The sequence below is a fragment of the Narcine bancroftii genome, chromosome 1 (assembly GCF_036971445.1).
Source record: "Narcine bancroftii isolate sNarBan1 chromosome 1, sNarBan1.hap1, whole genome shotgun sequence".
NCBI lineage: Eukaryota > Metazoa > Chordata > Chondrichthyes > Torpediniformes > Narcinidae > Narcine > Narcine bancroftii.
The window spans coordinates 96,623,719-96,645,899 of NC_091469.1; the positions used below are offsets into that span (position 1 = coordinate 96,623,719).

Genomic DNA, 22,181 nt, shown 5'->3' on the forward strand with positions numbered 1-22,181 from the left:
CATCACATATATGCCCCTATCATTTTATAGACCTCTGTCAAGTCACAGCTCAGCCTCCCATACTCCATGGAAAATGGCCCCAGACTTCCCTCAAGCCCTTCAGTCTTGATAACATCCTGATGAATCTTCTCTGCACTCTTTCCAGTCAGGTGTCTAACAGGTCAACAAACTTTTCTCCCCTGTTGAATTTTATCCCCTCCCTAACCACCTCCAATTGAAACACAAAATATGCATTATTACCTACTAAATTACTTTTTACAAAAAGTTAAAGTTAGTCTCATTGGGATACAAATAATTGGCACTTTTAATAAGCAGAGATTTCTTGTATTCAGAAAGCCCAGTGGGGTTGAAAAGCTGCACAATTAAATGGTGAATATAGTGTTACGCATCATCCAGGAATTATGCGGCATCTGAAATCAAACATAATTGTGCAACATTGACAAACAGGAAGTAGCTGTTCAGTGAGACATTTTCTGGCACACAGATGAATCCCAAAAGACATCTTGAAGCAGAATTTTGATTCCAATTTCAATTCTCTGCTTCTGAACTTAATGAGGTCAATGATTAGTCTTGAGAAGAAGGGAAACATCCAACAGGGTATTAAATAGACTATTCAACCAGATCCACAGATGGTTTGAGTCTCGAGGATTTGCAGAATGTAGAACATTCCACTCATTCCTTTATGATACTTTAATGTAAAATGCAAAGATTTCATTAAGGCAGTTTACAAATTACTTTCCACAAAGCTTCTTTTAACAGCTTTTCCACTGACAGCTGCCACCCACCAAAAGGAAAGGAACTCCAAATCCCATTAGTAACTTGGAATGGACACATCTTGGTCTGCGCCATTATAAGCATGATTGCGTCAGACCAGATGCAGGTGACGGTATCAACTTGAGAGATGGAGGCACAGATTTTAGACCATATTTAGTAAGTAACCATTTATTATCTGAAATTCATTGGGGTGGTTAAGTGAAAGAAAGGTACAGTATTGTGGCGTGAATAAAAGCTCTCACGACTGGAAGGAGAACGTATGCTTTTATTAGGGTAGAGTCTTACAGTGGTCTTCAGAAGGGCTTGATGTTTAGGCGGGAAACCAGGGTTACATATGGGTAGATGGGAATGGAGCCAGCTATCAGTATAACACACCACCAGTGAATCTCAGTTCACTGCATTCACCCCTTCCTGCAGAATTTAGGGTCTGTGACTGAAGACAGAGAACATGGGCTCATAAAAAAAAGTTGAAAATATAGTTATTTACAAATTTAAGCTGTCTGGAGGTCTGGAGATCCTGGTGGAACACCTAAGCATGGGAGGGCCTTTGGTCTCCTGGTCCCCTTGTGGGGGAGTGGAGGGCAGGGTCTACAGGATCTACGGTGGAGGGGGATGCACTTTCCTCCTGAACCGATCCCCTGACTGGGAATGGTGAGAATGAGCTCCATAGCTCGTAGGGCATGAAGCATATAAGGATAACTGAGAAGGTATGTTGAAAAAGATAAAGGTGGATAAATCTCCGGGACCGGACAAAATATTCCCAAGGACACTCTGGGAGGCTTGTGGACAGATAGTGGGGCCATTAACAGAGATATTTAGGATGTCACTGGTCACGGGGGAAGTGCCAAAGGATTGGAGGGTGGCACATGTGGTTCCGCTGTTTAAGAAGGGTCCAAATGTAAACCTGGGAATTATAGGCCTGTGAGTCTGACGTCTGTGGTGGGTAAGTTAATGGAAAGTGTTCTGAGGGATGGTATTTACAAATATTTGGAGGTACAGGGATTGATAGGGAGTAATCAGCATTGTTTTGTCAGGGGTAGATCATGCTTGACAAACCTGATTGAGTTTTTCGATGGGGTTACAAAAACGGTTGATGAAGGGAAAGCTGTGGATGTTGTCTATTTAGACTTTAGTAAAGCTTTTGACAAAGTTCCCCACAGTAGGTTAGGAAAAAAGGTGGAGGCATTAGGTATAAATAAGGAGGTAGTGAAATGGATTCAGCAGTGGTTGGATGGGAGGTTTCAGAGAGTAGTGGTAGAAATTTGTTTGTCCAATTGGAGGCCAGTGACTAGTGGAGTTCCTCAGGGATCGGTCCTGGGTCCACTATTGTTTGTTATATATATTAACGATCTGGAAGTAGGGGTGGAGAATTGGATAAGCAAGTTTGCGGATGATACAAAGATTGGTGGTGTTGTGGACAGTGAGGAAGATTACCGTAGATTAAAAGGTGATTTAGGAAGGCTGGGATGTGGGCTGAGAAATGGCTGATGGAATTTAATACAGATAAATGTGAGGTGTTACATTTTGGAAAGGCAAATTTAAATAGGTCATATGCATTAAATGGTAGGCTATTGAGATGTGCAGAGCACAAAGGGATTTAGGAGTGATGGTAAATAGTACCCTCAAGGCTGATACTCAGGTAGATGGTGTGGTGAAGAAGGCATTTGGAATGTTGGCCTTCATAAATCGGAGTATTGAATTCAAGAGTAGGGAGGTTATGATGAAATTGTACAAGGCATTGGTGAGGCCAAATTTGGAGTACTGTGTACAGTTTTGGTCACCAAATTATTGGAAAGATATAAACAAAATAGAGAGAGTACAGAGAAGGTTCACGAGAATGTTGACAGGATTTCAAGGTTTGAGTTACAGGGAAAGGTTGTGCGGACTGGGGCTTTTTTCTCTGGAGTGTAGAAGATTGAGGGGGGGCTTGATAGAGGTGTTTAAGATTTTAAAAGGAACAAAAAGAGTAAATGTGGATAGGCATTTTCAATTAAGAGTGGGGGAGATTCAAACTAGAGGGCATGGTTTAAGATTGAAGGGGGAAAATTATAAGGGGAAAATGAGAGGAAATTTCTTTACGCAAAGGGTGGTAGGGATGTGGAATGAGCTTCCGGCAGACGTGGTTGAGGCGGGATCATTGGTTACATTTAAGGATAGACTGGATAGTTAGATGGAGAGGAGAGGACTGGAGGGGTATGGACCGGGTGCTGGTCAGTGGGACTAGGAGGGTGGGAATTTGTTACGGCATGGACTAGTAGGGCCGAACTGGCCTGTTCTGTGCTGTAAGTGGTTATATGGTTATATGGTAATATCCTCTGTTACAGTGGGTGTCAGGTCCCTGATGGAGATGGAGTCCTCCTTACCATCCGGATACTCTACATAGATGTACGTGGGATTGGCATAGAGCAGTTTCACCTTTTCCACCAGAGGGTCAGTCTTGCTTCTCCTCATGTGCTTCTTGAGAAGGTCTGGACCAGGAGTAGAGAGCCAGGTTGGGAGTGTAGTTCCCATTGCCAAACTTCTCTCAAAATTGAATAGGAGCTCGTGAGGAATACATTGGTCACTGTACATAGTAGTGACCAGATGGAATGGAACACCAAAAGAAAAACATCCTGCCACCGTGAGTCTAGAGACCTCTTGATTTGAGGACTAGTTTGACAGCCTTCCAGATCATGGTATTTTCCTTTTCAACCTGCCAGTTCCCCTAGGGGTTGTAGCTAGTAGTCCTGCTAGATGCGATTGTCCTTGACAACAGGTACAGCCATAGCTCTTTGCTCATAAAAGATGAGACCCGGTCACTATGTATATAGCCGGGATACCCAAACAGGGCGAAAATGGAATCTAGGATCTTTATGACTGACAAAGTGGATATGTCTGGACATGGGATGGTGAACAGGAAGCAGGGGTACTCATCAGTGACAGAAAGGAAGAAAGTGTTCCTGTTCATGGAGGGGAGAGATCCCTTAAAATAGACACTGAGCAGTTCAAAGGGCCTAGATGGCTTGATCAGGTGTGCCTTTGCGGGGCGGTAGAAGTGCAGCTTGCACTCCACGCAGACCTGGCAAGACCTGACGTCTTCCATGGAGTAGGGTAGATTGTGCCCCTTGACAAAATGAACCATACCGGTAACCCCTGGATGGCAGAGCTCATTATGTGGAGACTGCAACTGGTGGTGTGTGCAGAGGCACAGCTTCCTCTGGATAAGGCATCTGGAGGGTCATTAAGGGCTCCTAGCTGATAGGCAATGTCATAATTATAGGTGAAGAGCTTAATCCTCCACCTAGCAATCTTGTCATTTTTGATTTTGCCCCTTTTAACATTATTAAATATGAATGCGGCCAAGTGCTGGTCAGTGAGGAGCATAAATTTCCTACCAGCCAGGTTTCTACAATGGCTTGAGCCTCCTTTTCCACAGAGGGGTTTCAGAGCACATGGCCTTGCAATGTCTGAGAAAAAAAATGCAACCAGCCTGGTTGAGGGTAGTGGCCAGGGCCACGTTCAAAGCGCCTCTTTACACCTGAAAAGGTACTTTCTTGTCCACCGTGTGCATGGCAGCTTTTGCAATGTGTTCTCAAAGGTAGTTAAATGCTATTTGGGCTTCAGCCGAGAGGGGAAAAGAAGTGGCTTTTAAGAGACATCGAACCTTTATCAGCGAAATGAGGGATCCACTGGGTGTAATATGAGAAAAACTCCAGGCGTCTCCTCAAAGCCTTTGTGGTCCTAGGAATGTGGAACTCTAACAGGGGGTGCATCCTTTCAGAACCAATGATGCCATTGTCCACCACATAGCCAAAGATAGCCAGATGTTTAGTCCTGAACACATACTTGCTGCAGTTATAAGTGAGGTCAGGGCTTTCGCTGCATGGAGAAAGCTCTGAAAGTTAGTGTCATGGTCCTCCAAGGTATGGCCACAAATGGTGACATTATCAAGGTAGGGGAAGATAGCCTTCAACCCATATTCATCAACCATTCTGTCCATCTGCCTCTGGAAGATAGAAGCCCCGTTGGAAATGTCAAAAGAAACCCTCCGAATTGATAGAGAGGAACGTTAATCTCTATGGACAGTCCTTGGATTGGATTGGAAGCTGGTGATAAACAGCTTTCAGGTCAGTCGTCGAATAGACTTGATACTGCGCAATATCATTCACCATGTCCGCAATTCGAGGGAGGGGGGGGTAAGTGTCCAGGAGTGCGTACCGATTAACGGTTTGGCAATAGTCAATTACTAGCCTGGACTTGTTTTCCCTTTTTACCACCATGACTGGCCCTCTCCATGGGCTAGTGTTAGGTTTGATGATACCTTCAATGAGTAGACGTTGTGTCTCAGACTTTATGAAATCTCGGTCTGCTGTTCTGTACCTCCTGCTCTTGGTAGCAATTGGTTTGCAATCTGGGGACATATTTGGGAAGAGAGGTTGGGGGGGGGGGGGGTCAATATTCAGTGTGGAGAGGCTGCATATGGGTTCTGATTTTAGAAGCCCTCCATTCCGAACCATTACAAGGGGAGGGAATCAGAATACATCAAGGTCACACTTTTAAGGGGACACAGGAAGTCCAGACCCAACAGCACCGGAGCACACAATTCATCAAGTACATTCAGGCGAACTTTGAATAAATGGGAAGGGGGGGTGAGGGAGGGAGGGAAGGGAGGGGGGAAAAGGGGAGAAAATGACTCTGTATATATTCAAGAGAAAAATGTCTGTATGTATTTTGGTCAGTAAGCTTTATAGTGTGAAAAATTTTGAAATTTTTTTTTAAAAAGTACATACAGGCGTATCTTACTAAATTCCCCCTCCCCAATTGACAAATGTAATCTACAATGTTCTCGCATAAGAGTGGAGTGAGAATGAGACACAAGGAATATATGATAATTGGAAGGATACATCTTTAGGTTGTATTCTTGTAGTCTGTGAGTCTGTCGTCTGTAAAGCTTTTGGTAGTCTGTGTTGATTAGGCATTTAGTGGAATGTCCATTTATTTTAACAGTCACTATGGAGTTGCTAAGCTGGTGAGTTCTGTCCTGATCTAGAACCATTGAGGCTACGCCTCCAAAGACTCCGCACTCCTCACTCGAGTGGTCCCGACCATACTGGTTTTCCTGCTAGCAAGATGGCGTTGACCTTGTAGTGCGGCAAGATGGCTGCCCTCCTTCATCCTCTGATGATGATGGTGCCAAGTTTTTGTGGCAAGATGACCTCTGAGCCTTTTCATGCCGTTTTCTCTCAGCCACCCTCCTTCGGCACGTAGCACAGCAAGTGGGTTCAGGCGAATTAGGGGCTGATGGTTTTGGGCTGGAATTGAATCTGGGAGTGGTGCAGGCTGTGGGCTTCCCCTCACGCAGCAATCCCACACCCATTGTCCTTTCTTGCCACAGCTGAAGCAAACTGCGACATAAGCCAAGCAACGAGATCAGGGGTGCTGGCTCCTGCCGCAGAAAAAGCACTCCCTAGCACAGGAGCGCTCCCTAGCACTGGAAGCGGCAGCCGTTAGGGCAGGGGTTGCACAAGCAGCTGGTCCCTTAAAGGAGTCACCTGGGTGACCGAGTTCACTAGCTTTGAGGTCGTTGTTCTCAAGCTTGACCTGTTCCAGTGACTTGACCAGTTTAATGTGGCTAGCTAGGTCCTTCTTACCCGACTCAAGCAGTCGCTGCCTCATGTACCTCAAGCAGATCCCCACAACTGAAGTGCCCTAGATCTGTTCTTCCTCACGAACATAGCCCCTAGCTGCTTCGTACATGCCAGCATCCACAGATACAGCAGGTATCATCGATGGCCTCTCCTGGCCTTTGAGAACGTAGAGCGAGTCGGTGCCTCGATAGGATCTCATTTTGCGACTTCAGGTACCGAGCCTTGAAATCCTCTATAGCAGTGTCATATGTAGTGCAGTCCCTAATGACTGTGTTGTGGCAGCCCGCCATTGTGGAGATTAGGCCAGCACATTGCATAGCAGCAGACCTGAACAGAAATTGCTAAAGTGACTCCCAGGACAACGAACCAGTGGGGGTAGAAGCTGGGGCAGCATCAGACCAACAGCCCTAAAAAGGTGTTGGTCAAGCTGCCCAGCTAACTCAGCAGAAACAGGCTGGGGAAGAAGGGCATTCATATGCATGGATGTTCCTGCCCTCTACTGTTATCCATATGGGTGACTCAGTCAATCAACAAAAAAAAACGGTGGGAACTTGAACAGTATAAAAGCAGCCTTTCCACCCCTAATAAAGGAGTGAGCTTAACCTGCCACACTGTATATCTGTGTTTCTTTGAAGCGGCCGGCTACAGTGCATCCTTTCTTTCCTTCCCTCCAAACAAGTGGTGACCTCCTGAGTTCATCATTATGGAAGATGTCTCTGGTCACTTTCAGATAGACCTGGAAGTAGTCTAGTGAATTCTTCAGCTACGTCAGGGGACAGAGGGTCTAACAGCAGCATACCTGGCTTGAGTACCGCTTCCATTGTTAGGGAAGAAGCTAATAAAATTGTAGTGTGAATAAAAGCTCTCACGACTGGAGGGAGAACATACAGTTTTATTAGCTTATAACTGAAGGTAGGGTCTTACAGTGGTCTTCAGAGTTTAGGGACTTTAGGCTGTTGGTCTTTAGGGTTTAGGCAGGAAACCAGGGTTATATATGGGTAGATGGAGTAGGAGCTAGCCATCAGTATAACAAACCACCAGTGAATCTCAGTTCACTGCAAGTTTATTTGTGTAAAGAAGACCAATTAATTTCATACCAATACATGGAAATTCGTTAACATTAAAATCATATACTAGAATTGAACGAGACAAAATCCATTTGCATTCACAAAAGTGCATGGATTGTTGGCACCCGTTCCGGTTTGTCAGCACAAAGGTAGAGTCCTGGTGAGTCAAAGGGAGTGTGGGGACCAGGGTCATAGTGAATTAAAGAGAGTGTGTGGACTGTAGTCATGGTGAGTTAAAGGGAGTGTGGAGACTGGGGTCATGGTGAATTAAAGGGAGTGTTAGGGACGGGTCACGGTGAGTGAAAATGAGTGTTGGGCACTGGGGCCACGGTGAGTGAAAGGGAGTGTTGGGGACTGGGGTCACAATGAGTGAAAAGGAGTGTTGGGGACTGGGGTCACAGTGAGTGAAAGGAAGAGTGGGGTCATGGTGGGTTAAAGGGAGTGTGGGGACTGGGGTTACAGTGAGTTAAAGAGAGTATGGGGATATCACTACCTGATGAGCCAAATACTGAAACATTCGGATTTCCAAACAATTGGATAGCAATCCATCTTAGTTTTTCAGCACCACCTCTGTAAGTAATATTCTGAAGTTAAACCAAGAAAACAATGTAACAAACAAGTTCGAAGGCTGATAAAATGCAGTTAGAATGACACAATTTATGGTATTAGTAGCAGTCATGTGTGATTGATTTTGTTGCTTTGCATTCTGGATTAAAGTTTGAGAACTCTTGACTTGATTCTACATTGCTGTTCAACTACATACCAGCTTAAACTTGAGTAGGATAGTAAGAATCACCCCTAGGAACCAAGGGCTGCCTCACAGGGTTTATTCAGAATGGATCTTCGAAGCATTTCAAATTACAAGCAACATGAAGTTCTATGGAGGGGCTAGCTATGAAATTATCATCCCAATCCACAAATGGTTAAAAAGAAAGCCTTGGAGATCAAAAATATCATTGTGACATGATATTGGGGTACATGTTCAAATAAATTATCCATCGTAATAGAAGGCTTGATTATTGAATGTTGAGGTAAAGTACTGAAGGATGCTGGGACCTTCTAGCTTGTTCCCCACAAAGATCTTGTTGCAGATCCAAGAGTGAAACAATTGAAGTAGTGAAGTTGGATGCAAATTTCACAAGGTTTTAGCTCCCAGGTTAATTATTTAATGCAGTATAAAATATTATTTTATTTTTAAAATCTTCCTGGAGCTTTGTACATTGAACTGTTTCAACTTAAAATATTCTAGTTTAAAATGTCTCTTTGGTGTGTGTTTATGAATGCAAACTTGGATCCTTTTAACTATTTTCACTTTTCTGTTGTTTTTATATAAAGATAGATCCATATTATGCAACTCTTTGTGACATGTGAATGGCGAACAGAGAATCATTCATTCTGCACAGATTATTGTTGGTGAACAAATTAATTTAATCCCCGAATACTGGGGATGAGTTTCAAATGGAATTTCCAGTAACAGAAGTGACTTGTCCTAATAGGTAATACAAATGTTTTTCTCGACAGCATAAAATTGCTGTCAACTCCAAGTCATTTTGATTAATGAAAGGATTACACTGGTCTATAGTCACGAGTTGGCAGAATTGTGGCAAGAAGGCAGTGAACCTTGTCTGCTATCCCCTCCTTATACAGCTGTTATAGAACACAGAACATTACAGCACAGTACAGGAGGCCTTTCCACCCATGATGCTGTGCTCACTGATATAAACCTAAAAAAAACTAAAGCCTCCCTTCCTCAAAACCCTTGAGTTTTTTTCATCCAGGTGCCTGTTGAAGAGTCTCTTAAATGCCCCTATTGTTTCAGCCTCCACTCCCACCCCTGGCAATGCATTCCAGGCCTCCACAATTCTCAGTGTAAAACATTTAACCATATAACCATATAACCGTTTACAGCGCGGAAACAGGCCATATCGGCCCTTCAAGTCCACACTGGTTCACTTGAACAACTCCACTAGTTCCCCCCCTCCCACTCACTGCCCATAACCCTCCAACCCCCTCATATCCATGTACACATCCAACCTTCCCCCTGACATCTCTCCTAATCTTTCCTCCCTTCACTTTGTACAGATGTCTTCTGCTGTTTGCTACTCTCACCCTGGGAAAAGGACTGTCTATCTTATCTATGCCTCTCATAACCTTGTAGACCTCTTTTACATCACCTCTCATCCTTCTACACTCCAAAGAGAAAAGCCCCAGCTCTGCTTACCTTGCTTCATAAAACAGATTAGCATCCTGGTAAATCTTCTCTGCACCCTCTCCATTACTTTCACATCATTCCTGTAATGAGGTGACCAGAACTGAATACAATATTATAGGTTTGGTCTCACCAGATTTATAGAGCTGCAGCATCATCTCACACTCCTGAACTTAATCCTTTGACTAATGAAGCCCAGCATACCATTGGACTTCTTAACTATCCTATCAACCTGTGCCACAACCTTAAGAGATCTATGGATTTGGACCCCAAGGTTCCTCTGTTCTTCCACATTATTAAGTATCCTACCATTAACAATGCACGCTGCCTTCAAGATTGACCTTCCAAAATACATTACCTCACACTTATCCGGATTGAACTCCATCTGCCACTTTTATGTCAAACTCTGCATCCTGTCTATACCCTGTTGTAACCTACACCAACCTTCAACACTATCCACAACTCCTCTAATCTTCATATCATCCATAAACTTACTGATCCATCTCTCTACACCTTTGTCCAGGTCATTTATAAAAATCACAAAAAGCAGGGGTCCCAGGACAGATCCTTGCAGAACTCCACTAGTCACTGACCTCCAGGCAGAATACTTACGGTCCACTACCGTTCTCAGCTATCTATAGGCAACCCAGTTATGAATCCACACAGCCAGAGTTCCATGTAAAGCACAACCTTCCCCTCACAAAGCCATGCTAACTGTCCCTGAGAAGACAGTACTTCTCTAAATGATCGTAAATCCTGTACTTAAGAATCCTTTCCAAATGTTTTCCCCCCACTGATGTAACACTCACCAGCCTATGATTCCATGGATTCTCCCTATTATCTTTTATTTAATTAGGGGACTACATCTGCCATTCTCAAATCCTCCAGCACCTAACCTCTGGCCAAGGAGGACATGTAGAACATTGTCAGAAATGATCAAGCTTACGATTGATCAAGTTATGAATAGATCAAATTTACGATTGGACATACTTGCTGTAGCCAGCTGATGCGATTTTGCAGCTTGCCTTCTTCCAGGAAAGTGCGGATTTCTGAGGAAATGTTCAACCACACTCTGGCATAATGCGTGACATTCCCAACAAAAGCAAACGTTTCATTAGCCTGGAGAGAAAAGTTGGACAAAAGCATTCAGATTAGTCACATTTTGAAGACCAAGTGGAACACTCGCTGACTTACAATTCTCAATTGCTGACATCCAAAATAATGATGAGCTCAAGGGCACCAAAAGGGTAGATTTGACAACACTACACTTGAAGACCAAGCACTTGCTCTGTTGGAGGGGAAGGACAGACAAGGACAGGAATTACACAGGGGTGTTCTGGCAGAATTTGATGATCAACTGTAAGTCTATCCATTCACCCAGATGGTGAAGAAATATAAAATAGATATGGTCACAAATATGTTACTGATAATAAAGCAACAGAATTATTGTGCTGTGACAATCCAAGATAAATGGCACAATTTCCATCAAATAACAGGTCCTCCGCTGTTCCCACTGTTCACTGTCAAAGGCATTATTACAAGTGCAAAAGTTCTTCATTTATCTGACCAAGATCGTCACAGCAACCCATTCATCTTTGAATTACTGTGGATTCTACTCGTCACAATGGTTTAGAAATGGAGAGCTTATAAGTAAAGGAGGCATGCATCTATACGAATTAGAAATTTAAATGTAAGACAACGGTGAGCAGTTAGCGCAAAGTTATTATAGCACCATCGACTCTCATTCAAATCTTCTGCTGTCTTCCCATATCTGCATGTGTTTCCTTCAGGTGCTCCAGTTTCATCCCACAATTCAGTAGGTCAGTAGTTTAATTGGTCACATAGGTGTAGTTATGCAGGCTCGTGGGCCATGTAACTGTGCGCTAAAATTACATTTTAAAAAATCTTTGCTTTGGCAGAGAAGTCTGAACACCGGAATAAAACATTTTATATACATGACATATGTTGTGTAGTTAAACCACTCTTTTGATTTTCTGGTCAAAATTTTTCTTCCTCTCATCAACATTGCTCTTTTCTGTTGATACTGGTTAAGTCAATGGAAAACATAACTTGGCACCGACACTTGCCTGTCAGAAGTGCCACCCGGCCTCTTGGTTTTTTGTGCTACTGTAGTTTTTGTGCGTGTTTAATGTGAAAGTTTTTAAATGCACCGTGTTCCTGCTTGCAAAATATCCCCCCCTTGGAAATTTATCAGTATGGATTGCATTATATTAAGACAAAGCATATGCGACTCCAAAATGATGACCACATTAATATGACATTTTACTTGTTCCAATTTATCTCCAACTCTTGTATGTACATTACTCTGAAGACAAGCCTGATCTCTAAACATACTGAAAACCTTCAGTGGAGTCCAGCTCACACTTGATCATCATGGCAAAACCAGTGAATGTGAGCTGACTATAATTGCCCCAGATTTCTAAAGTTTCCCTGCCCCTCCTCGGCACCATTTCCAGTTGTTGTGCAAAATTTAGGTAACGTTTGACTATTGCTGTGTGTAACAATTACAGCATTCCTGTTTCAAATTACTATCATATGGTGGCAACAAAAGAGGAAGAGATTGTACAGTGTCACTCAACACACAAGTTCTCATATCTTCCTGTCTGTGTTATTTGATTCTGTGTTGCAACTGAATACAATGTTGGAGGAGAAAGATAAAAAATGACACTGTGCAAATTTAGTGAGCTGGAGGGAAGATGCATTTCCACTGAAGAAAATTGTCCCTTATTTCAGAATTGATGTCCTTTGCTTTTCCTGAAAAACATTTAAGATAAGCACTTATTCATTGCTGGTAACCGAACTCGATATTCTATTCAGATTTTAACTTTTAAAGTTCCATGATCAGGGATTTTATCGTGCTGTCATCCAGTTTTAACAATGTCCCATGGAATGCCTTTTGCTGTATCCAACAATTAGTTTACAGCTTGCTGTTCCATACTTTTAACTGCAAATTTTTCCCTCTCCCCCTCCCCCACCAGAACCAAATGAGAATGGGGAGAAGTTGTGTGGGTGTTTGCAACTCAAGAATGAACTTTTGATCTCTTGATTCAGAGTAGATGTAGAAAAGTTGTTTCCCATGGTGGGAGAGTCTGGATTGAAGGGTGTCCACTGCAAATAGAGATGCAGAGGAATTTCTTCCATCAGAGAATGGTATATCTATGCAATTTTTTGCCATAGGCGATTGTGGAGGCCAGGTCATTGATTTGTTTTTAAGGCAGTCATTGATAGGTTCTTGATTAGCCATGGCCATCAAAGTTTATAGGGACAAGGCTGGGCAGTGGGGCTGAGTGGAAAAATGGATCAGCTCATGATTAAATGATGGGGCAGACTATGTGGGCTAAACAGTCTATTTCTGTTCATATTTTTTATGGTCTTAAAACAAAGGGACTATCAATGGATCAAAGATCTAATCTATTACTAAAATGTTTAAAGAGCTATTTCCACATTCCTTTGTGCATGGGCAATAACTGATATTCATCAACTTACTGATTAGAAAATTTGTTCTACAGGAACTGTGGACTGATTTTAATATGTTTTGTATATTTATTTCTAATTATTTATAATTCGCTTTCAGAGTTTCACAAGATCCATTTGTTGCTTTTCACAGACAACAGCCATGTTCTGTGGGTCTTTTGTTGACAGAATCCATCTGAATGGTATCCTAAATGGAAGAGAGGGATTGGGGTGAGGGAGAGGGTATCAAGAACAGAGCGCAATCAAACAAAACTAACATTTATAAAGCACCAGAGACATGTGTGGCTGCAGACACTGCAATTAGAGCAAAAGAAAAACAAAATAGATGTGGAACTCAGCAGGTTAGGCAGCATGAAGGGAAATGGAGTGTCGAGACCTTTTGTCAAAACTGAATTGGCTGAGAGAGGATGGTCAGTATTAAAAAAGGAGAAGGGAAGGGGTGCAGCATGGGCCAGGTAGGGGGGGGGTGTGATTAGGGTGGAGTTAGAAGACCCAGGCAAGTGAATGATGGTTGTAAGTGGACACAGAGACAAAAGGGGAAGATGGAGCAAGAGGGGGAGGACGAAGTTGCAGAGAGCTGCCATAGGGTAAGAAGTGGGAACACAAAAGCTGCAGGTTCTGGAACCTGAAAAGCAAGAAGCATAAGAACATATTAAATAGGAGAAGAAGCAGGCCATTCAGCCCATCAAGCCTGCTCCACCATTCAATATCTTGGCTGATCTGATGATAGGCTCATCTCCATCTACATGCCATTTCCCCCATTTCCCTTAATTCCCCTACGATGCAAAAATTTATCCAATCTTGTGTAAAGTATATTTACTGAAGTACCCTCCATGGCTAGAGAAATTCCATAGATTCACCACCCTCTGGGAAAAGCAGTTCCTCCTCATCTCTGTCCTAAATATACTACCCTAGATCTTGAGGTTATTCCCCCCCTCCCCTAGTTCTTGTCTCACCTACCAGTGGAAAAAATTTACTGACCTCTATCGTGTCTATTCCTTTAATAATTTTTTACATTTCTATAACATCCCCTCTCATTCTTCTGAATGCCAGCGAGTACAGCCCAAGATGATTCAATCTCTCCTCATGGGCTAACCCCTTCATCTCTGGAATCAACCTAGTAAACCTCCTCTGCACTGCCTCCAAGGCTAGTACATCCTTCCTCAAGGAAGGAGACCAGAACTGCACGTAGTACACCAAATGCAGCCTCACCCCATATCAAGTAAGGTGATATTGAGAATCATTTGGGGAGTGGTGAAAAGCTGATGCATACAGAGAGGGGAGTGTTTAATAACTGGATGGAACCAGGAGGGGGATGAAAATGGATGAATGGGGGCTTGGAAAATTGTCCAAAATGGGAGGATTGGAACACATCCCAATTCAATAAAGGCTGGTGTTTTTTTTTAAAGCCTCATGCTTTTGCATTGCCCAAAGTGTTTTATTGTTGAAAAGCAATGGACAACAGAAATTTGAAATAACACAGAAAATTTTGGTCGTGCAGCATCTATGGAGATAAAATCAGAATTAACCCTTCAGGCTGAAGGTTTCAACACCTCTGAAAAATGCTGCAGTTAACTGAAGGGAAATCAGCGACCAACAATTCACTAGCAAAGTCCTACATAGATTCAAAGAATAAATAAATCATTTTGAGGTGTTATTTGAGAGATATTTGAATTATTTGGGGCAGCACAGTTGTCGTTATGGTTAGTGCAACACGTTTACATCACCAGCAATCGGGACACAGGGTTCGAATACCCCGCTGTCTGTAAGGAGTTTGTACGTTCTCCCCTTGTCTGCGTGGGTTTTCCCCGGGGCTCCGATTTCCTCCCCCCATTCGAAATGTGCCAGGAGTGTAGACTAATTGGGTGTAAATTGAGTGGCAAGGACTCATGGGGCGAAATGGCTTAAGTACTTATGTATGATTGACTTGCTGGATAACACACAAAACAAAGCTCTTCCTTGTACTCTGTACGTGCAACAATAAATGTAATTTTGAAGTGAAGCAGACGCTAGGACTGTAGTGCAATACACAAAAGTGATAGAGAATTCAGCAGGTCAAGCAACATCTTACTTTCTCTGGATGATACATGACCTGCTGAGTTTCTCCAGCCCTTTTGTGTATTGCAGTGTAAAATTGAACGACTTTACAGCCAGTTCCTCTTAAGTTATCAAATCACTAAGCTATATTACAAAGATACTTCTGCAGTATTCTAGCTTGCAAAATGGTGCCAAAACTATATTGAACAGCAGCAAATGGTGTTGATGGCTTCACCACCTTTTGTGAAGCCTTGTCAGAAAGACAGCACATTGACAGTTGCTACACTGGACAGGCCACGTTACTTGTATGCCCAACTCCAAACACCTGAAACAAAAAGCCCATTCCAAGCTTTGTGGTGGAGCAGTTGGAGAAAATTCTTCAAGAATATTCTCAAACCCTCCTTTCATAAGAGCATCACTCCCACCGAGTCCAGATGATCTCTGGTATATGACCAAGTGAAGAAAGAGTGTTCAAAACAGTGCTGAAAAATTGTGAGGCCTTGTGCATTTACACATAAATATTAATTAGGATAGAATGTATGACTTTAAAATCTTAACTTCACAGTATCAGCATGTCCTCTTCCAGTGATGCACCCAGTTTCACCTGCAGAATGGACTTGAGTTCTACTCTGCATACAAAAGACTTAAGGCCATATTACAACATTAAAATCCTTAAAACATTTGAATTGCCAAAGTGCTTTCTTAGTTTTTACTTTTCTTCATTTCTTAATTTATGAACTCTGGTGCCTATCGAACAAAAATGCAAAGAATTAACCTGCACTGTATACTTTATTCAATATACTGCCTAACGAGTCTCAGTTAACTTGCTATTATTTGAATGCAACTGCTATAATTTATTCTAATCATATGAATAGGATTTTACAACAGGCATTAATCAAAACAGATGATATGTGATCCTTGAAATCAATGGAAATGCGATAATTACTTTTAACAGATCAGGATAACTATGAGTGACATAAAGAAACTCTGGTTTTAAAAACAAAATAAAAACCTTTAAAGGTACTGTGAAGATTCTGTTCTGAGGCACTGAAAGTGGAGATTTCCCCCACAAGGATGAGAGCAATGAGGGAGCTCACAAATGAGGGAGATTGAATTATCTGTTAACTCATAGGGAGACCAGCAAAATGTTAAAAGATAGGATCACTGACTTTGGCTCTTTGGCTCCACATTGTTGTTCATTGATCACGGTTAGCATAGACGTTAGGAATGGCATGGTTAGTGCAACACTCTTATGGCGCCAGCAACCTGGGTTTGAATGCAGCGCCGTCTGTAAGGATTTTATGTTCTCTCCATGACCGTGTGGGTTTCCTCTGGGAGCCCCAGATTCCTCCCATCCTTCAAAGACGTATGGGGTTTGTTGGTTAATTGGCATATTTGGGTGGCGCAGACTCGAGGACCGGAAGGGCCTGATACCATGTTGTATGTAAATTAATTAAAAAAACATATTTGAACATGATTTGGACAAGGGTAAGGGCACAATGATCCTGTCAATGCTAGCTGCCTAAATGTTCACTGCTGGACAGCCAGAGGTTGAGCAAGCAGAGAGCTGGATGGGATCAGTTCTTCAGGAGGAAACAACATAGAGGAAAAAAGAATAATGTTATTAAAATTAACTGAGTTTACCAGTTTTTGAGTTGTAAATTCCTGTGCAGATGATCTCCAATCCGATGCTGATAAATGCCTTGTAAAGAATAACTGCAACACTTGTGCCAACATCTCCTCACTCACCACTATTTAGGGTGGTACGGTTAATGTAGCAGTTAGTGCAGCGCTGTAACAGCACCAGCGCTCTCTGTAAAGAGTTTGTACTTTCTCCTCACGTCTGCAGGGGTTTCCTACTGGTGCTCAAGGTTTCCTCCCACCGTTCAAAAGCCTACTACATGTAGGTCAATTGGGTGCCATTGGCATGGTCTCGTGGTTGGAAAGGACCTGTTACAAGGCTGTATGTCTAAACTTAAATGCCATTGAGTAAATCATCTAGTTTCAACATGATTTTAAGTATGTCCACAGCAAAAGTATTGATGGTACCAAGCTTTTTCCATTGCACATTATGCCTTGAATATCCATGAATTTTTCACTGAAAGTGCTGTTGAAATTTTGAGTCCATTACATGTCTGTAAGATGCAAATCTGGATTTGTGGACTCAAAGGGTGATTTCAGGAAGTTTCCCAGCTGAACTGGGGAAACAAAGAGCAAGTTGCCTTCTGTTGAACAACTGTACTTGTGACATTAATGCCATCAGAAAATATAAATTTCCTTCAACCACATCTAACTGGAATAGCAATAGTGCAAAGGTAATAAACCAACAAGATAAAACATAGAATTCTAATGCAAAAAGAAAAGGAGGGGAAGGAAATGAGAAAATGAAAGATGCAACAAAAAAAAAGATAGGGAATAAAAGGGAATAAAAGGGAATAGGAAGGAATGAGCCAACTTATTCAGATCACAGCATCTCAGACATTCATGATGAATGGTCACAAATGAAATGAGCAAACCGAGTGAAGGCTAACGATATTTAACATACAGGAGTGCTGGAGAAACTCAGCAGGTAAAGCAGCATTCATAAGAAGCAAAGATGCATAACCAATGTTTCGAACCTGAGCCCTTTATCAAGGTACAGTGCAATTCCGATTCTCCAAAATCCTTTATTATCCAAATTTTTGAAAAAATTTTGGAAAAATGAGGATATCCGAAACAAATTAGAAATCCAAAATTTTTTTTTGGAGCTGAACTGACCTCACAAGTTGAAAAAAAAAACCACTCGATATGAAATTAGAATGATGGTTGTCCTTGTTTCAGGTAACTCCCTCCCCTCTTTACCTTCCCCTATTGACTTTATTCTTCAACTCTCCCTCTCAAACTGCGTGCCACTGTCTCCCAGCCACAAGCGGTCAGAGGAATCCCTTGACCCGGCATCATCAAGGAGAGCAACCTCCTGGCTGGAGCAGTGGCGTTGGACTCCCAGACAGCAGCGTGGATGTCAGGCTCCCGGGCAGGAGTGGGGACTACAGGCTCCCGGGCAGAAATGGGACTTCAGTGGGGAATTGTTGGTGATCGGCGGTGGTCATCAACTTTTTGGTGAGAATTAAACATTATTTTAATGGTTAAAAAGCCTTCCCTTGTTGTTTGTTGTTGTATAAACACTTTTACAAGTGATTTACTGTTGCTACTGGGCTGTTTTTAAAAAATGATCAGTTCTTTGAAAAAAGCATTTATCCGACATAGGCCCGGTCCCAACCATTTTGGATAATCATTGTTACTGTATTAGGAAAAAGCAGGTAGGGGCACCTGAATAAAGAAAGATAGGGGGAGGGGTAGGGGGACATGGGTTGTAGGGCAGAAGTGAAAAAAAGCCAGAGTGATGGGGGTGGGATAGCTCTCTGAATGGAGAGGGAAAGTGGTGAGGAGCTGAGGAAAGGAGATAGAGGGATAGGGAAAGAAAAAGGGACGGGGAGGGCATAACTTAAACCGAAGTCTATATTAATGCCACCTGGTTGGAGAGGGCCCAAGAGGAATATTACATGTTGTTAGCTCAATTTGTGAGTGGCCTCTGTTTGGCAGTGCATGAGGCAACTCATGGACAGACATATCAGTGTGGGAATAGGTCATGGAATTGGAGTGGAGTGTGGAATTGAAATGGTTGGCCACTGGGAAGACCCTATTATTGCAGACGACTGAGCATGTGCTCAACAAAACAATCTCCCAGTCTGCAGCTGGACTCTCAATGTGGATAAGGACACGAACAAAGCACCAGATGCAGCAGAATGATCCCTGAGTAGATGATCCCTGCAGATTCACGTGAAGGACTATTTGGGGCCCTGAATAGGTGTGAGGGAGGAGCTGTGGGCACAAATGTCGTATTTCCTGTGGTCACAGAGGTAGGTACCAAGGGGACAATTAATGGGAAGGGATGAGTAGACGAGGGTTCTGGGAGGGACTGGTCCCTGCGGAAGGTGGAGAGGGAAAGATATGTCTGGTGGTGGGATCACATTGTAGGTGGCGGAAATTGCTGAGGGTAATATTTTGGATGTGGAAGCTGGTGGGGAGGTAGTTGAGGACAAGATAAACTGTCCTTGTTGCATCTCGGGATAGAGGGGGCCTGGGCATATGTGTGGGAAATAGAGGAGATGCAGGTAAGGGCTGAGTTGATGGCAGTAGAGGGGAAGTTGCATTTTTTTGAAATTTTGGATGACCTGGAATTAAAGAACTTATCCTAGGAGCAGATATGACAGCGACAGAGGAAATGGGATGTTAAAGGAGGCTATTGAGGGTGAGAACAATTTCTGCCAGGTAGAGGAGGAGGGTGGTGGTGGAGGGAGATTGGTTGGGTCTGTTGTAGAGAAAGAAAAGGGCTTTGAGACCTTCAGTACGGGAGATGGAGGTGTATAGAGATTGGATGGCCATGGTGAAAATGAGGCTGTCAGGTTCAGGGAACTAGAAAGTTGTTGAAGTGATGCAGGGCATGTGAGGTTTTCCAGATGTAGATAGGGACAGACTGGACCAGGTGGGACAAAGTAGAGTGGAGGCAAGATAATACCAGTTTGGTTGGGCAGGAACGCACAGAAATAATGGGTCTACCAGAACAATTGGGTTGTGGATCTTGGGTAAGAGGTAGAACCAGGCAATGTGGGTTTGGAGACAATCTGGTTAGAGGCCATAGGAGAGAGATGAGTGGAAGTGATGAGGTCAGAGATGGTTCCTGAGACAGTGGCTTGATGTTTTTTGGTCAGGTCCTGCTCAAGGGGTGATGCCAAAGAGCTGACCTCAGCAAGTTTGAGGTTGGTATGTCAGACCACAACAGCACCACCCATCATTGTTTGCAGGTTTGATAATGATGTTCGGATTGATGTGGAGAGAGTGGAGGGCAGTGCATTCTGAGTGAGATTAAACAAAGTGAGGGGAGTAGTGAAGTTGAGACAATTGACGTCTCGGCAGCAGTTGGAAATATAAAGATCCAAAGTGGGCCAAAGGCTTAAAGCAGAAGAAGGGAACTTCAGAGGGGTTGGAGAATCCAGGTGGAAGAAATGGACACAAATACTCAGGATGACAGAGTTTGCCACTGTGACATGCACGGAACCTTTTGAGGTGTGGACGAAGGGGAGACGGTGAGGCCTCTACTGAGGAAAAAGTGCTCCATCTCCAAGAGGGGAAGGTTGGAAGTGAGAATAAAGAACTGACAGGGATTAGAGTGGGGGGGGGGGGGGGGTGCAGTAGAGAGGAGGATGTCAGGAGAAGAAAGGTGCAGGGGATCGGGGGGGAGGAGGTGAAGGTTTACGGAAGACAAAGGTGGGAGGTGGAGGGTTGGGGAGGTCAGAAGGCAGTAGAACAACACCTTCAGAGACAACCCCAAATGGAGGAATAACACCATAATTGGAAGCATCATTATTGACTTGTCTGGTTTCCATTAGTCCCCATTTTTGCCCCCCTCTTTCCTTATCCCTCTGTCTCATTTCCTGCAGCTCCCCACCTTCTTCCCTCTCCATTCAGAGAGCTATCCATTCTTCCCATCACCTCCCAGCTGTGCTCCTTCCCCTGCCCCTTGTTTCCTCCTCCCCACCATCTTGTTTTATTCAGGCGCCTGCTTGCTTTTGGCTCACACCTTGACAAAGGGCCCAGACTGTTAGGTCTGCTTTGTTCATGAATGAGTGAGTCAAACACCAGACTGAGTCGAAATCAAGGTTCTTTGTTCTTTATTGCCGGATTGTAACACTTGCAACTAACAGTGTTAGTTGGAGAAGGCGCATTCTGCCGTTATCAGCAAGTGGTGTTTTTTATATACCTTAGGATACGTACTTAGTAAATTATCATACCATGACATTGTCCAATGAATAAACTGTTGCTGTCCCTCTCTGCTAGCCTCCTGCACATCAATTTTTCATCCCCACTCTTATCTTGAGAGTACAAGGTCACAACTGCATCTTGTTATGGCCCAGCACTGGGTGACTCCCTCTACATTCCCAGCTCATGATGTTTTTACCTAACAAGACCCAAAACATTGGTGAAATCCCTTTGCTTCCTTTGGATGCTGTGTGACCTGCTGAGGTTCTCCACCACTTCCCTGCATCAAACTACAATCTCAGCATCCGCAGACTTTTTTGTTTAATTGAAGAGGCTACTTGTGCATTTCCATCTGGTATCATATTTATTGCTTGCCTTGAAAACTGCTGAGAAATTGAAAATAAGCATCTATGACAATGAGAACAAAATACTGAGGCAGGTTGAACCACAAAGAAAACAAAACATCCAGCATTCATTTATCTGACAGAAAGCAACTGATGCATACACTCTATTTACATACAGTAAATGGCAAGAAGGCTCCTACGCACTGTAAAATGCAACATTCACAGACAACAAACTATTTTATTTGTTTAAATTTAGTCACAGAGAGCATGGTAACAGACTCCTTTTGCCCATAAACCTGTGCTGCCCCATTACACCCAATTAACCTACAACCCCCGTTCGTTTGAAGGGTGGGAGGAAACCAGAGACCCCAGGGAAATATCCATGCAGACACGGGGAGAACATAGGATTCAAATCCCGGTCCCGATTGCTAATGCTTTAATCTATCCTGCTTCATATTGTGGGATCTTGTACACATATAGGGCAGGATAGGAATGATGGACATTACAGGCAAAATGTTCCCATCATCGAGAACATCTATAGGGAACAATGCCGTTGGAGAACCATCAAGGTTCCACACCACCCAACACGAGCTCTGTTCTTGCTACAACCATGAGGAAAGAGGTATAGGTGCCACCAGGTTCAGGAACAGCTGCTACCCCTCCATCATCAGACTCCTCAACAACATAATCAAGGACTAATTTAAGGACTCTTACTTTCGCACATTTTCATTTTTTTCTCTGTGCATTGCACAGTTTGTTTACATTTATTTGTTTGCATGTATATAGTCATCTTGAGTACAGTTTTTTGCACTACTTACCAGTAAGTAGC

The 22,181-nt window shown here is 43.1% G+C and overlaps 1 protein-coding gene across 4 annotated transcripts in view; it reads right to left on the reverse strand.

Annotated features, from left to right (window-relative positions):
* The window catches only part of abca2 (ATP-binding cassette, sub-family A (ABC1), member 2), a 478,875-nt gene that overhangs the window by 141,214 nt on the left and 315,480 nt on the right, over positions 1 to 22,181 (reverse strand). For all 4 annotated transcript variants that reach the window (XM_069932956.1, XM_069932974.1, XM_069932964.1 and 1 more), the window contains one exon: positions 10,668 to 10,796. In XM_069932956.1, coding sequence (XP_069789057.1) covers positions 10,668 to 10,796 — 129 coding nt within the window. The remainder of the gene's footprint in view (positions 1 to 10,667; positions 10,797 to 22,181) is intronic.